Genomic DNA, 14,470 nt, shown 5'->3' on the forward strand with positions numbered 1-14,470 from the left:
GCCATTTTCCTTCTGTCTTCCCATCTCCCATCAAGAACATCTCCTTCCCATCTCTTTTCAAGAAAATGCATAAAACTCTGCCAAAATCATTGAATCAAACCACAGCATCATACCACATTGACCGGGAAAGACTTGCTCCTCTATTTCTCAGCTCTGTCATTCTTCTGTTGTGAATTGGACCTAAGGAATTATTGCTTTTTCCCTCCTGAACCAAATTGATTTGTTCAGGAGAGATCAAGCTTGTATACCTATCCACCATGTCTCAAAAGGGATGGTTCTCAGATCAAAAATCAAAATGAAACTGGAAGCAGAAAGATTAGTTTAGAGGCTAGGCAATTGTTCACTTCAGAGGAGATACTGAACTAAGGAACTATAAGGATAAAGAGCAGTGGAACAATAAGGATATAGATGCATTTTGGCAGTATAGTTGATAAAAAGCAATGACCAATTAATTAGGACTTAGGGTTGAAAGCTTTCAAAAACTGAAAGCTCTAACTTGGATGACTTAAGTAGATAGTATTACTTAACAAACAAAGTATGCTTGTTTTGGCCATGTTTAGAATGAGATAGCTTCAGATGGAGGTGCCTGGTCCATGTTGGGAACATGTCTGGATTGGGAGAGAGTGATAAAAGTTGGAGATAAAAATTTGAGAATTAGATGTTTTATTTGTTTGGTAACTACCAAAAATATAAGCAATCTTTGGGCTAAAGTGACCCTCTTCCCTTGGTGTAAATTAATTTTTATTTGCTCTACAATATATGTTTGAGACATTTTTATTGTTTTCATAGTGTTAATGTTAGCATTTTTAAAAAATATTTTATTTGTGAGAGAGAGAGCACAAGCAGAGAGAGGGGCAAAGGCAGAAACAGGCTCTCTACTGAGCAGGGAGCCCAGGGCAAGGCTTGATCCCAGGACTCTACGATCATGACCTGAGCCGAAGGCAGACACTTAAGGGACTGAGCTACCCAGGTGGCCCTAATGATCGCATTTGGACTGTCATTTGTCCAGGGAGCAACTGAGCACATGAAGCAGAGAGGAAGGTCAAAGGAAAAGATTCATCACTTAGTGAACTCAGAGAGCTCTGAGGATGAGAAACTGTTGGTGGTCTTCAGATGACAAAAAGGAATGTAGAGGTCCCACCTTCACAGCCCTTCTGGCACGGTCACTCCAGAGTTTTCTTGAGTTTTTTGTTTGTTGTTTGTTTTTAAAATCACAATTTAGGCCCTACTGCAAAAAACAAGAGTCGTGCAGAGTCCTGGCTCACCCTGCATGTGCGGCCACACCTATGTAAGAGTGCTTAAAGAAAATCAGTCATAGGGACATCTGGGTGGCTCAGTGGTTGAGCATCTGCCTTTGGCCCAGGGCATGATCCTGGGGTTCAGGATCAAGTTCTGCATCGGGATCCTTGAGGGGAGCCGGCTTCTCCCTCTGCCTATGTCTCCGCCTCTCTCTCTCTCTCTCTGTCTCTCATGAATAAATAAAATCTTTAAAAAAATCATATTTTGTGCTGCCATTTCAGCTGACCAGCAGTCCAATGACATTTATATGCAGTGAGGATTGCCCTGCCTACAGTGGCTGCTCCATATTCCTTTTCCCTGACTAAGCAGATGTGCATCTGGAGGGCCTGAAAGCCGTTGGGTAGAAAATGACCTAATACTAGCTTCTGAGAGGCACCTGGATGGCACAGCTGGTTAAGCGGCTGACTCTTGGTTTTGGCTCAGGTCGTGATCTCATGGTCATGAGATCGAGCCCCATGTTAGCTGTGCACTCTGCATGGAGTCTGCTTAACACTCTCTCTCCCTTTGCCCCCTGCCCATGCCTGCTATCTCTCTCTCTCTCTCAAGTAAATAAATAAATAAATTCATCTTAAAAAAAATACTAGCTCCTGAGCTTTGGGTGATCCCCTTTTAACCAGACCATTTCCTCAATTGGGGGCTTCTCTAGCATTATATGTTGTGCCCAAGATTGTGAATCCGAGAAACCACCGAGGAGCCGACACCGATGCAAGCGCTCGAGGGTTTATAGCAAGCTCAAGCTTGGGTCCAAGTATACCCGACACAGTGGAGCAGAGATTTGGACCCCGAAGTGGGTTACAGCTGGGTTTTTTATAGGCTGGTCTAGGGGATTTTCAGAAGGGGTGCAGGAATTTCTCAAGTTCTGTTTACATTCTGATATGGGGCTTTCAAGGGCATTGAGCTCTGTTCTCATTCTAATATGGGACTTTCTACCATGGGCATGGGCTCTGTTGTCTTTCTGATATGGGATTCCCTGCCGAGGACATTCTGCAGTTGGATCCCTGCCGAGGACATTCTGCAGTTTTTCCTGTAAAGTTCAGCTCTTATTCACAGGGGCCTAAGATGGCTGTACTTGTGCTATGCTAAACTTTAGGTGGAATGGCCTTAATTTTTCTCAGCCTCCACATTATAGTTACCTACTTTTCTTTTTCCACAAATACATAGAGCATGGTTGGGGTGGGGGAGGGTCACTTTCCACTGTAGTGGGATTGGGTGGCTACTCTCTACTTGAACACTTGGCCCTATTGGGCCTAGTACAGCTATGCCCTGCCTAACCAGGCCACTCTTACAAGAGTGCAGAGGCTTGCCCTGCTCCTTCAAATCCGCTTGGAATGTTTTACCCAAATAAGCCCTGTTTTACGTTAACATTATGCAGCACTAGGGGTAAGTGTGTTTGTGTCCCTTTTGCGTGATTTTGACCAATGCACAGACGTTTTTCATCTTCAAGGACTGCAAAAGGATTTTAGTGAAAAGGAAAGAAAAGAAGGAAAAAACTATTTTCTATCCCAAGAGTCCTAGGACAGAAAAGACTGTGATCTCCCTCTAGCCCCTGGACAGCTCAGTACCCAGCAATTTAGTTTAGTCTCATGCAGCCAAACTGCCACTATCACTCAATTCTCCCCCTTTGAAGATTGGACCCACACTGGTTTTATTTTTCATCTTTTCATGCTCTACGGTCTTTTGTAACATTTAAAATAGTAACCTATGGTTTGGGGAGGCCATTAGCCAATTCAGTTCTCTTAGCAGCATCTACCTGCTGAGCCATTGTGCTCTAGTCTTCAAGTATCCTCTGACCTGGTTGGGATCGGTAGCTATTTGGACAAGGCTTTCTGTTGTGTCCCAGCTGTTCAAGCATTAGACACATCTATTCTTGGTCAGAAAAGAGGAAAAAGCAAAGTTGTTCCTATGTTTCTTTGTTATGGTTGCATCAATCTTTGTTTGCATTGCCCAACACATGTACTTAGGAATAACACATTTTTATTAGTTCTTTTATATATGCCAATGTTATTGTGTGAATTGTATCCCCTCCAAACTCATAAATTGAAGTCCTTAAGCCCAGTATACCTCAGAATGTGACTCTTTGGAGATAGGGCCTTTGAAGAGGTAGTCAAGGTTCAACGAAGTCACATGGATGGGCCCTAACCCAATATGACCGGTCCTTATAAAAAGAGGGAGAGACACCAGGGATGCATGTGTACTGAGAAAGGGCTAGTAAGGACACAGTGAGAAGGTGCCTTCTGCAAGCCAAGAAGATAGGCCTCAGGAGAAATGAAACCTGCTGATGCTCTGATCTTAGTTCAGTTCTTGGAACTTTTGTTGTTTAAGCCACCCAATCTATGAACTTTTGTTATGGCAGTTTTCTAACAAACTAATACAGCCAGGCAATGTAGTGACTGCTTTTTATGAATTCTGTCTTTAATAGTTGTAGCTACCAAATGAGGTAGGTCCTGTTGAGACAGGACTCCCAATATAATTTTTGCCCAGAGCAGGAACTCTGTTCAGAGTATGCTCAGGTCAGGCCTGACCCTAAATGTAGGTAAGTAAATAGGGTACATTGGCTCATAAATGGGTAAGGTAGGGGGAGGGATTAAATGGAGCTGAGCATTTTTCCAATAGGTGTGTCTACCCTGATTATCCTTCCTCCTTGCTCACCACATTAAGGGAGAGTGGTAACATCTTTGTTTACACCAGGGCAAAGTCTTACAAGGGTTTATTTTTTGAACTGCTAAGTCCCTTCTTTTTTTTTTAAGATTTTATTTATTTATTCATGAGAGACACACACACACACAGAGAGGCAGAGACACAGACAGAGGGAGAAGCAGACTCCACGCAGGGAGCCCGATGTGGGACTCGATCCAGGGACTCCAGGATCACGCCCTAGGCCGAAGGCAGGCACCAAACTGTCGTGCCACCCAGGGATCCCTGATAAGTCCCTTCTGATCATTCATTATTCATTTCTAATTTTCCCCTCTGTTTTGGTCTCTTTCTTATCTATCTCCATGGAGTAGCTGGGAAAAATGGATTTGCATATAACTATTCTTTTTTCCTTTCCTATATAGACTTGTTAAAATGGTAGGTCTCAAGGTTATTGAAAGTTCAGGAACAGACACAGTATATATGGGAACATGCAATGTAATATTTTAAAAAGTTAGTGGAGGTAAGGATTAATTAATAACTAGTATTAGAGAATAATTTGAAAAAAAAAACAGTAGTTAACTCTCTTATCTCACAGATTATACCAAAAATTAAGATGGAGTAAAGGTTTAAATATTAAAAAAGGGGGCACTGGGTGGCTCAGTCGGTTACGTGTCTGCCTTCCATTCAGGTCATGATCTCAGGGTCCTGGGGTCCTGAGATTGAGCCCCACCCTAGGCTCCCTGCTTGACAGGGAGTCTGCTTCTCTTCCCTCTGCCTCTGTGTGCTCTCTCTTGCCCTCACTCTTACCCTCTCTCAAATAAATAAATAAAATCTTTTTAAAAATGTTAAAAAGAAACATGGAAGTGGGACACCTGGGTGGCTCAGCAGTTGAGTGTCTGCCTTCAGCTCAGGGTGTGATTCCAAGGCTTCGGGATAGAGTTTCACATCGGGGTCCCTGTGGGGAGCCTGCTTCTCCCTCTGCCTATGTCTCTGCTTCTCTCTCTTTCTGTGTCTCTTATGAATAAATAAATAGAATCTTAAAAAAAAAAGAAAGAAGAAACATGGAGTATTATAATGTAAAGATGAATATTTTAACATAACTAGGGGTGCAGAAGTTATATCTAAATATACATAAACAGAAGTACTAAAAAAACCCACAAAAGTAGAAAAACTGATAGATTTGATTACATAAGAGCAGTACAGTTGGTCATGGCAGAGGAGATAGGACCATGTGTGATCCAGTGGATTCAAGGAAGAATATACAATAATTAAATGTGTTCTTTCCAGGTGTACTTGAGGCTGAACAAGGATGAATGTATAAACTGGTCTCAGAAGACATTTCGGATCAACTGGAAAAGCCTTCACCTCAGCAGATTACAGCCTTCTTCTGATGTCTTAGAGGTAGTCCTGGAAGGACTGTTGGCAACATAACAAGTGGTGTTGCCAGAGCCAGTTAGAAGAGGCTCGCAATTCCACTACCAGCCCCTCTGTGACCCAGGGAAGTGCCATGATGGGAAATGGCCCCAAGTGTAACCAAGGCAGCATTGCAGTCTCCTTCCGGAGAGAAGAGCTGTCCTCACAGAGATTGAAAAAATCTGCATGAGCAATAAAGCTGAAAGCTCCCAATGACTCCTCATATTTTAATATGTACCATAACATGATGGCCAATATTTATATAATGTTTTAAATCTCCGATAGCACTTTTACACATGGCCAGACTCTTTCAGAAATAGTATGGGTGGTGATGGTAGAGTTGAGTTTGAATTCTGATTCAGCCTGTTGGCTGTGTGATCTTAAGCAAGTTACTTAACCTCTCAGGACCTGTTTTCTCCTCTGTAAAATGGTGATGGTGATGGTGATGAGTCAAGGGGATACCCTCCATATAGGATAAGGCTTGAATGAGAAAAATACCTACCAGGACATTTGATATTTGATTTCCTTTCCTTCTCTGAAGGTAGCTATTTGTATCGGTTGACTTCAAACTTCCACAAAATAGTCCTGTGTTTGTAAGGGTAACATATTCTCTTCAAGGGTATGTCTCATGTTGCACAGTGATTCTTAACTGTTGCAATGGAGGTGGAAGTAGTGATGTCTGTACTGTTAAAAAGCCTCCGTATCCCTACCCCCAGACTTCCTTGCTGAGAATCACTGGTCTACACTTTGACATTCCAAGTATTTCTCAGTAGTTTAATATTTTTGTTCAAAATGTTTACTCATGGCTTTATTTTTACAAAGTAAAGACTTGCCTTCATGAGTGGGCAATACAGTAAGCTAATGAAAAAGGTAGTCCATAAATTACCTTCTCATGTGTAGCTAGATGCCAGGGAGCATTTTTTTCTTGGGCAGTGGTAGGTGCAGCAGTTAATGGAAAGAAGGGTGGAAACACAGCAAGTACTCAGGGCCTAGAGGAGAGTTGAGGCCATGTGGGAGGAAAAAGAGAAGGGAGAGGAAACTGAAGACAATTATCATTTTTCTCACAGATCCTCATTTAGCAGGCTCTGACTCGGCTTTTTTTGGGGCACCACTGCCTCTCATTAGAAACTACTGTCTGTATGCTATAGCCCTGTCATGCTTCTGGTCTCACCTACCCTAGGTGTGAGGCCTGGACCCACCACTGGTGTCTTTTATGGCTACATGAACCAACTCATCAAAGTCATATTAGGTACCATAAGGACCTGGAATTATATCCATCAAAACCTAAATCATTCTCCCTAGAATGACACATGAATAGTTACAAATAACTGTTTGCTTAACTGCAAATACAGAGGGCAAAGAGAAGGGAAATGCTCTCATTCTGCTATGAACTGCTCACAGGCTAGATTAACTGAGCATCACTTTTGGCTTGTTCTAAAAAAGGGATATAGGACCAAGGCATTCATAATGTTCTTACTTGAAATGTTTAGAGTTTTGGGTAAGGGACCTTATAATTGAAAAGGATACGCCTTAGATCAGATGGTTAGATTGGAACTGAAGAGACAAGATAATGCTGAAGGTCAAGTTATGACTTTGAGAAGACACAGACATATCATTTTCTGGGGGAGCCGTACCTTTCAGTAGACACAGGGGCTCCTGTAGTGATAAGTGCAGAGCCCCCTTCTAGACTGCAATTACCTGCTCTGTCCCAGCAAACACCATCAGGGAACAAGGCTTCCTGGGTGTATCTGCTTGACCCTCTTCTAAGAGCAGACTTTCAAGGGCTGTCTGCCTGGACCCTCATCTTTATTTTGTCGTCATCTTAAAGAGAGTACAAGCATACAGCAGTGAAAACCAGTAGATAAAACAGAGTGTGATTTTGTGCTAAATTGCACGTATAGATCAAAGACAAGAGTAAAATCATGTTGTGTAGAACTGCTCAGAAACAGCTTCATGGGGAAAGCATTTTTGCTGAGGGTAGGTAGAATTTAAAGAGACAGGAGAGAGCAGGCATAGCTTATGCCCTGTTTTTGTGACAGTTAATTCTCACTCATGGCTTTCATACTGAGACTCCTGGAGATGACTGACATGAAAGAGGCCATAAGACCAAGTCAGAAGGAGCAGGAGCTCAGGCACATAGGAAGACATCTGAATTAGGGCAGCCAGTTGGATGCATGGAGGCTTCCCCAGCCAGAGGGAGATTGGGAATTATGCTTCCTCAATAGACCTGAAGCATACCACATATGCCATCAAGCGGAAGCTTTATTATGCAACAATGCACCCTGTAAACCCTTTCCCCCAATTAATAATGCACAGCATGAGGTCACTATGCACTATGCATTTAATTTTCAAATGATGGGTATAGTTGGGAGCTGATGCCTCACCTTGAAGTTTGATGTGTTCAGTCAAATATGTTAATACCTCTGAAATGTTTTAGCCTTTGGCATCCAAATTTGAGCTTCCCCATATGTTTGTGGTGTGCATCACATTCTGGTTCTTGTGTTCAGCTGATATGATTATGTCTGTTGTCTTAACACATCTGCCATGTGCTCATGGACAAAGCCAAAGAATTAACCTGGGTTGGGAGTGTTTCTTCTCTTACCGTTTGCTTTTTCAATTTGGTTCAGCATTGGTCTCTTCTTGCAAAAAGCCGATTGGAACCAGATTGGAAAACCAGATTGGAACCAAGCTGAAAATATAGCAGGGAAGAGTTGTTCTGGAAGTCCCTTGAGAATTTGCCCTTTGGCAATTAAATTTATATAGATGTTATCCCTCTTCCAACTATCAGTGCAGTTTTTGGCAAGTCACATACCCTGAGGGCAGACAATTATATACACTTCACCCTGGGCCTCTGGGTCTTCATCTGAAAAGTGAAAGGACTAGTAAAGATGATTTTGAGGTCCTCCACCTCTAAGATTTGAGAAGTTGATAGTTACTGAATAGTAAAAATCAGATTTTTTGACACTAGAACAATGGGTTTGTCCAGCTTTTTTGTATTCTCCCAAATTTAACTGCCTCAAGCCACTAAGACCTTTCCCAGATGAACATGTTGCAGGCTGGGAAAGTCTATGGAGTTTCCTTAAAAAACTAGGCTCAGCCACTTGGCCCATACTCATAGGCTCCTATTCATTTATCTCTTCATTCAACAAACATTTATTGAAGGCCTGTTATGTGCTAATTTTTAGAACTTGATCCATGGCTTTTTATCCATCTTCCCTTATGCTCACTTCCTTTGACAAACCAGGCAGACAACAGTATAGGAAATATGTATTTAATCCTCATGAAGGGTCAGAACTCAAAAATTAAGTTTTCTATAACAAAATGGAATACAGACATGGTGGGTCCAAAGGGAGGCAGACGTCAACACATGAAAAGTATGGAAAAGGGAGATGTGAACAGAACATTCTTAATCAAAGCTTTATTCCTCAGGGTCTCATTTTGAAGGTTCATTGCCCCTGCTTTCAGAAGTCTCCATGTATTTCAAGGAAGGGACAAGTTTTTGCTGCCTTAATTTGCATGGGACTAGACAGGATCCTGAGATCTGAATTCATAGTGAGAGAGCTTGAGATAAAATGCAGGAAGTTTTCACAGAACCTGATTTGTACTGTAGAACGAAGGGAAAGGAACCAGCTGGAGATAACCCCATCAGGAATTCCTGGTTGCCTGAAACTGAGCTCTGGCTCTCTGTGCTGACACAGCAGCCAAAGGAACAGAGGATAGTGTATATTTGTAGGAAGCAAACAGGTTTGGTTGCTTCCCTCTTTTCTAGATCTTTTCTACTCTACATCAGGGTTTCTTGTATCAGCACAACTGACATTTGGGGCTGGATAATTCTTTATTGTGGGTGGCTATCCTGCTTTGGATGTTGAGCAGCATCCCTAGGTTCTGTCTATAACATTAGCACCCTCCCCTCTCCCCCAAGTTGTGACGACTAAAATTGTCTCCAAACATTTCCAGACATATGTCCTGTATTGGGGGGAAGAGGTGGGAAAAATCACCCCAGCTAAGTCCCACTGCTCTAGATGCTGTTGAAGGCTGAAGTTATCGCTGTCCATGCCAGACAGAAAGCTGAAACCTCAAACCTTGTGATGACATAATGCCATATACAGTGATGATGAGAGGTCCTTTCCTGGGCCACTTAAGGATGCATGTCATCTGAGGAATAAAATGGCATTTGTTTATTTTAAAAAGAAGATGCTGACATAATTGAGAAAACCAATGTCTCCAAGCTACATGTTTTATGTTAAAATTAGGACCTTTTCCATATTTCTTTAGCATTTGTCAGATAGGAGGCGATTCCAAGGCATTTTTGGAAGCATCCTAATGAAAAGTGAATTCTTTGACCCAAACTAAAATTTAGCCACCTCTGAACTATGAAGTGGTAGCTAATTAGCAGCTTCTTACTATATCCACTATAGTTTATGGATTATAAGAAGTGGAGGTATTGCAGTCAAAACTTTCTTGGAACTCAGAGCAACATTATAACAATATAAAGATTTAGAGACAAGGGAGAGGCACTATCTCATCCTGTCGCTCCCTGGATGGTGGTGGGGGGTGGTGGCTAAGAGGAGGTCCCTGAGATATGGAGATCCACTTATCTCCATGTGCATTTTACTTAATCCTAACACTTATCCAGTTCAGATGAATTATGTTCCCAGCCTTTAATATATGTCTTTGAAGATAGATTTATCTTGTTTATATTGGAGTCTTCTGTGGGTTGCTTTTGGCTTCTTTTTGCTTCTTGATCTTATTTGTTCACTCCAAACTTCTAGACATGAATTCATTTCCCCCTAGAAATACAAAACTAGGTCATATCTTGTGGTAAAACAGTTCTGCAGATTTCCTGGGATTCTGAAAATAACAGAAATAGGATATCATTACAACCGTTCAGCATTTATTGAGAACCGGTTGTCTCTGCCACCGTATGAGGGTATCTCTTGTTTAGAAATGGACTTGTTTTCCAGTATTTTGAGGCTGTCCTATTGAGACCACATGATAATATGGGTTGCTGGGGGAAAGGAGATGGCTTGAGTCTCTTCTTAAGGAAGGGGATCATGCTGAGAGCAAACAGGAACTGAGAGATGAACTCTGAGCAGACTCCCAGGTGGAAGTAGAAAGATGACTTCCACCTGAGTTTCCAACCAAGGAATGTGTGCGACCCAAATATTGTGATTAGCTTTGGTTCGCAACTCTCCCAGGAGCTCCCCAGGTGTAGTCTGATAAGGGCAGGAAGACTCAGAAGAAAGAAGCAGGGTACTCCAGATTGGTGGGTTGGCAGTTTCAAGTAGCAAAGGGCATTTACATATGAGGCTTGTCTTGGGCAGCAAGAAGATGAGTGGATACTCACAGGTCTTAAAAATTTTTATAGGGGCCTTTACTAGGTTCAGTCACGTATACCGTGCAAGGTGTTCTCGACACCACATTATTATCTCAAGGCCATGTCCTTGCAGCAGCCTCTGGGAGTGAGACAGGCAAGTGGGACCCTTGTTCCAAGGACAGGGGTGGAGGTGAGGAGCCTCTGATCACCTGGGTGTAGCTCATGGGTCAACTGATAGTCCTTTTCAATGGCCTTCCCCAACAGTCACTCATGTGTTTCCCAAGTAATGATCTATTTATTTTAAAAAAATGATTTAAGGTTCCAGGGTTCTCTGTAGTTCTAGGGAGAAAGAGGTGGAGAGCTGTAGCTAATCAGGCAACAGTATATAACCTATGCATACTGCATGTGAACATCATCTCTTACTTGTATGTCATGGCTTTTAAACAAGGCTGCAAATTACCGCTCGAAGGGAATACGAGATGAAGATGAATAAGCTATACTCCCTATAGGTCAGATTATCTAGTTGCAGGATATTAAAAATTCACTTACAGTGTTGTGGGGAATCAAGGAAAGAAGAAAGAGTTCCTTTTCTACCAGTGAAATCCTTAAGAGAGAGCTTCCTCAGGGAAATTTTCTTCCAGTGACAACCATGGAGGTGGGAACGGGCGGGTTTCTTTACAAAAAGTCCATTTTGTGCACCGCACTGTTGTGTTTGGAGAACAGGAGAAAGAAGGAAAAGCAGATCAACAGATCTGCCTGCCCTGCTTAACAATCTAGGCAAGGAATATATGTGCATTATTCATGCATGCCAAGGGGATGTGGGCCAAAGGGACCATCAGGAAAGTGGGCTGTAGAAGCTGGGAAGCACTGGATTGAAATGGGTGAAGGTAGTGTGGATTTGAATTGCCTTAGAGTAGAGGAGACTTCCAGAAAGGAGCAGTATGAGAGGGAGCAAGGCCAGAGAGTGCAGCAGGCAGTTGAGAGAAGTAGGAAGCTCAGGAAAAGAAACTTATCAGAGAGCTGTGACGTCATGGCTGAGGACTTTAACGTGACATGATAGTACCCAGGGAGTCACCTTAGGTTCTGGAGCAAAGGAATGCTGAGATGAGAATAGCATTTGAATAATTTTATTTTGGCATCTTATTTCCTATCACTGGACACAGGGAGAGGAAGGGGCAAGTATAAGGTTTTAGAACTAGTCTGGCAGATGAAACAAGGCTGGATTAGGGTGAGTCTGAGAGACAGCAAAGGGAACTGCTATAGGGCTTGGTAACAAATGGACATGAAGGACAGAAGGGCACAAAAATAGTTCTAAGCTTGTAAGCCTGAGGGCGTGGTGGTGATGCCACCGAATGATGTGGCATTGCTGCCTGGAGCCTCATGAGCTCAGCTGTATACAAATTCCACACAAGGCCAATATTCAGAAAACAGCATCCTACCAATAATTGGATGCTCGAGTGACAGGGAGAAGTCTCAGCAGGAGGGGCTAGTTGGTGAGTCATTTGTCAAACTGCTGGTCAATGGGAGCTTTGTTGAGGTACCTGGAGGAGGTCACTCATGTGAGAGATTATGTGCACAGCATGATGCTTTGTAAAATAGCACTGAAATCCAGAGGAACTATGGGGACTAAACATCTCTTTCTCTTTCTCTTTTCACCTTGTGGATGGATGACTCAATAAATGAAAAGAGGTTTGAATTTACACAAATATTTGCATCACGTAGTTGTTTTTGCTGTAAGTGTATCCATGAGATCTACACTCTTTGTTCACGTTTCAGAAGACCAGGAGGAATAGTACCCACTGCCCTGGCATTGTCAAGTGTTTCTTTCTGAGGCTGATGCTGGAGGTTGCTTGACTCTTTTTTTTTTATGATAGAGAGAGAGAGAGAGAGAGAGAGAGAGAGAGGCAGAGACATAGGCAGAGGGAGAAGCAGGCTCCACGCACTGGGAGCCCGACGCGGGACTTGATCCCGGGTCTCCAGGATCGCGCCCTGGGCCAAAGGCAGGCGCCAAACCGCTGCACCACCCAGGGATCCCAGGTTGCTTGACTCTTGTTAGGAACACAACACACACAGATCCGATCCCCACACCATTCGTGATTCATCTCACCTGTCATACCAATGACTCTGCATGTTTCTGTGTGGCCAGGGCAGCTTATTTTAGCATCAGGTAAGAGGAGAGAGGCAGGAGTACCCAGCTGATGGCAAAGAAAGAAGAGACACCCAGGGAAGCCTTTGAGTTCAGCAGCTGTAGGTGACTCCGCCTTTTAATCTCAGAGTCTGCAAAGGGAGAGAAAAAGTTCAGGGTCACAGAGGAGAAGCTGGATATCTTCTTCACATGGCCGGTTTAGCAAAGAAAAGCACCTGAAAAAGAGAATTAAGTTGTTTCTAATACAACTTATACCCCAGTTTGGAGGCAGTTTTGTACCCTTTTCTCTACTTCTCTGTAACTGGCTTAATATTAGAGCTTTCTCTTTCTTCAAAGAAAGTTCCCTTCTGTTGTCCATTCCAGTGAACACTCAGTCACATGAAAAACTAGACCAATAAAAACATTGTTATTGCTTACCAAATAAAGAATAGGATAAGTGGTCATGGCCAGTGCTTGGTTTCAGACATATTTTTGCCTGTAGGCAGTGACCTTTACAGGTTCTATGTCATTTGCTTCATCACACCACTACAAAGTGATTCAAAAGTATTATTCTCATTTTGAAGAGAAAGGTAGAAGTGAAGAAATGAGATTACTCTTCTTTTATTTTGTTTTCTTCCTGGACAATCCAATCTCATTTGGTTCATTTCAGCTTTCACACTTACTAGCTGTGTGACTTTAGGCAAGTTATTCAACCTTTACGTGCCTCATTTTCTTTGCCTGGAAAATAAGGCTAAAATAATAATGGACTTCACAGAGTTCTTATGAGGATTAATCAGTTAATACATGTAAAGCACTTAGAACGGGACAACAGGACCTGGCATGTAATAAGCACTCAACAAATATCACCTGTAACAACAGTAAGAGGGACCCCACTCAAGCCCAATAAGCTGACCATTTCCAAACCCACCATCTTAGTCTGAATTCTGTCCTGAGTTCCACATCTGGATTTTTAGTTGCTACTATATATGTTTGTTAAAAATTTAATTACTCAGTTAATATTTTGGAGCACATGCTTTTGGGGCTCAAAGGAGTTTAGTAAGTAATATCCTCTTCCCCAGCTGAGTTCTGAATCAATTAATGAGCAAGATAGAGTGAGGCAACTGGAAGACCAAAATATCATCTCTATCATCGGTAAGTCTGATAATAGAAGATGAAGCTTTGTGTGTAGGCAGATGGGCTGCAGCCCAGACTTTCCCAGTGATAGGTAGCACCAAATTGGGGCAGGCTTCCTGCTGCAAGGGCAAGGTTCTGTTTCTGAGAAATTGAGGGTTAGCTAGAGAAAAGGAAAAGAAGGAGCTAAGCTAAACTATTTGTGTCCAGTTTCTCCTAGTAAAGTCACTAATCAAATTAATTCCTCTTCCTCTGGGGAGGAGGAGGAGAAGGATGAAGAAGGAGACTAGAAGGGTTATATTGGTGGGGTCTCTTCTCACAGGGGGAAATATATAGAGTAGGTTGGAAAGTTTTGGGGAGAATACTATCACATGCTGGGTAATGTGCTAAGCATTGGACATCTCTACCTATGTGGACAACAGGCACTTTCAATTCAACATCTCCAAAACCCTCATCTCCATATTGCTTCTCCTACATTTTAGTCTGTGGTTGATGGTATTCCTAACTTCCTAAGCAACCTGGTAGAAAGATCAGACCCATTTTGATTGCTC

General features: G+C 42.5%; 1 protein-coding gene across 4 annotated transcripts in view; it reads right to left on the reverse strand.

The window, feature by feature from the left end:
- Positions 1-8,603: 8,603 nt before the first annotated feature.
- VTCN1 (V-set domain containing T cell activation inhibitor 1) overlaps positions 8,604-14,470 on the reverse strand; it is a 59,052-nt gene continuing 53,185 nt past the window's right edge. For 3 of the 4 annotated variants that reach the window (XM_055312605.1, XM_055312606.1, XM_055312603.1), the window contains 2 exons: positions 12,771-12,940; positions 8,604-10,136 (listed from right to left, as the gene is read on the reverse strand). In XM_055312605.1, the coding sequence (XP_055168580.1) occupies positions 12,816-12,940 (125 nt within the window). In that variant the 3' untranslated portion in view covers positions 8,604-10,136; positions 12,771-12,815. Of the gene's footprint in view, positions 10,198-12,770; positions 12,941-14,470 lie in introns of all 4 variants that reach the window. The other variant, XM_055312604.1, reaches the window with a different exon arrangement.

This window comes from Nyctereutes procyonoides, unplaced genomic scaffold, assembly GCF_905146905.1.
Source record: "Nyctereutes procyonoides isolate TBG_1078 unplaced genomic scaffold, NYPRO_anot_genome, whole genome shotgun sequence".
Taxonomy (NCBI): domain Eukaryota; kingdom Metazoa; phylum Chordata; class Mammalia; order Carnivora; family Canidae; genus Nyctereutes; species Nyctereutes procyonoides.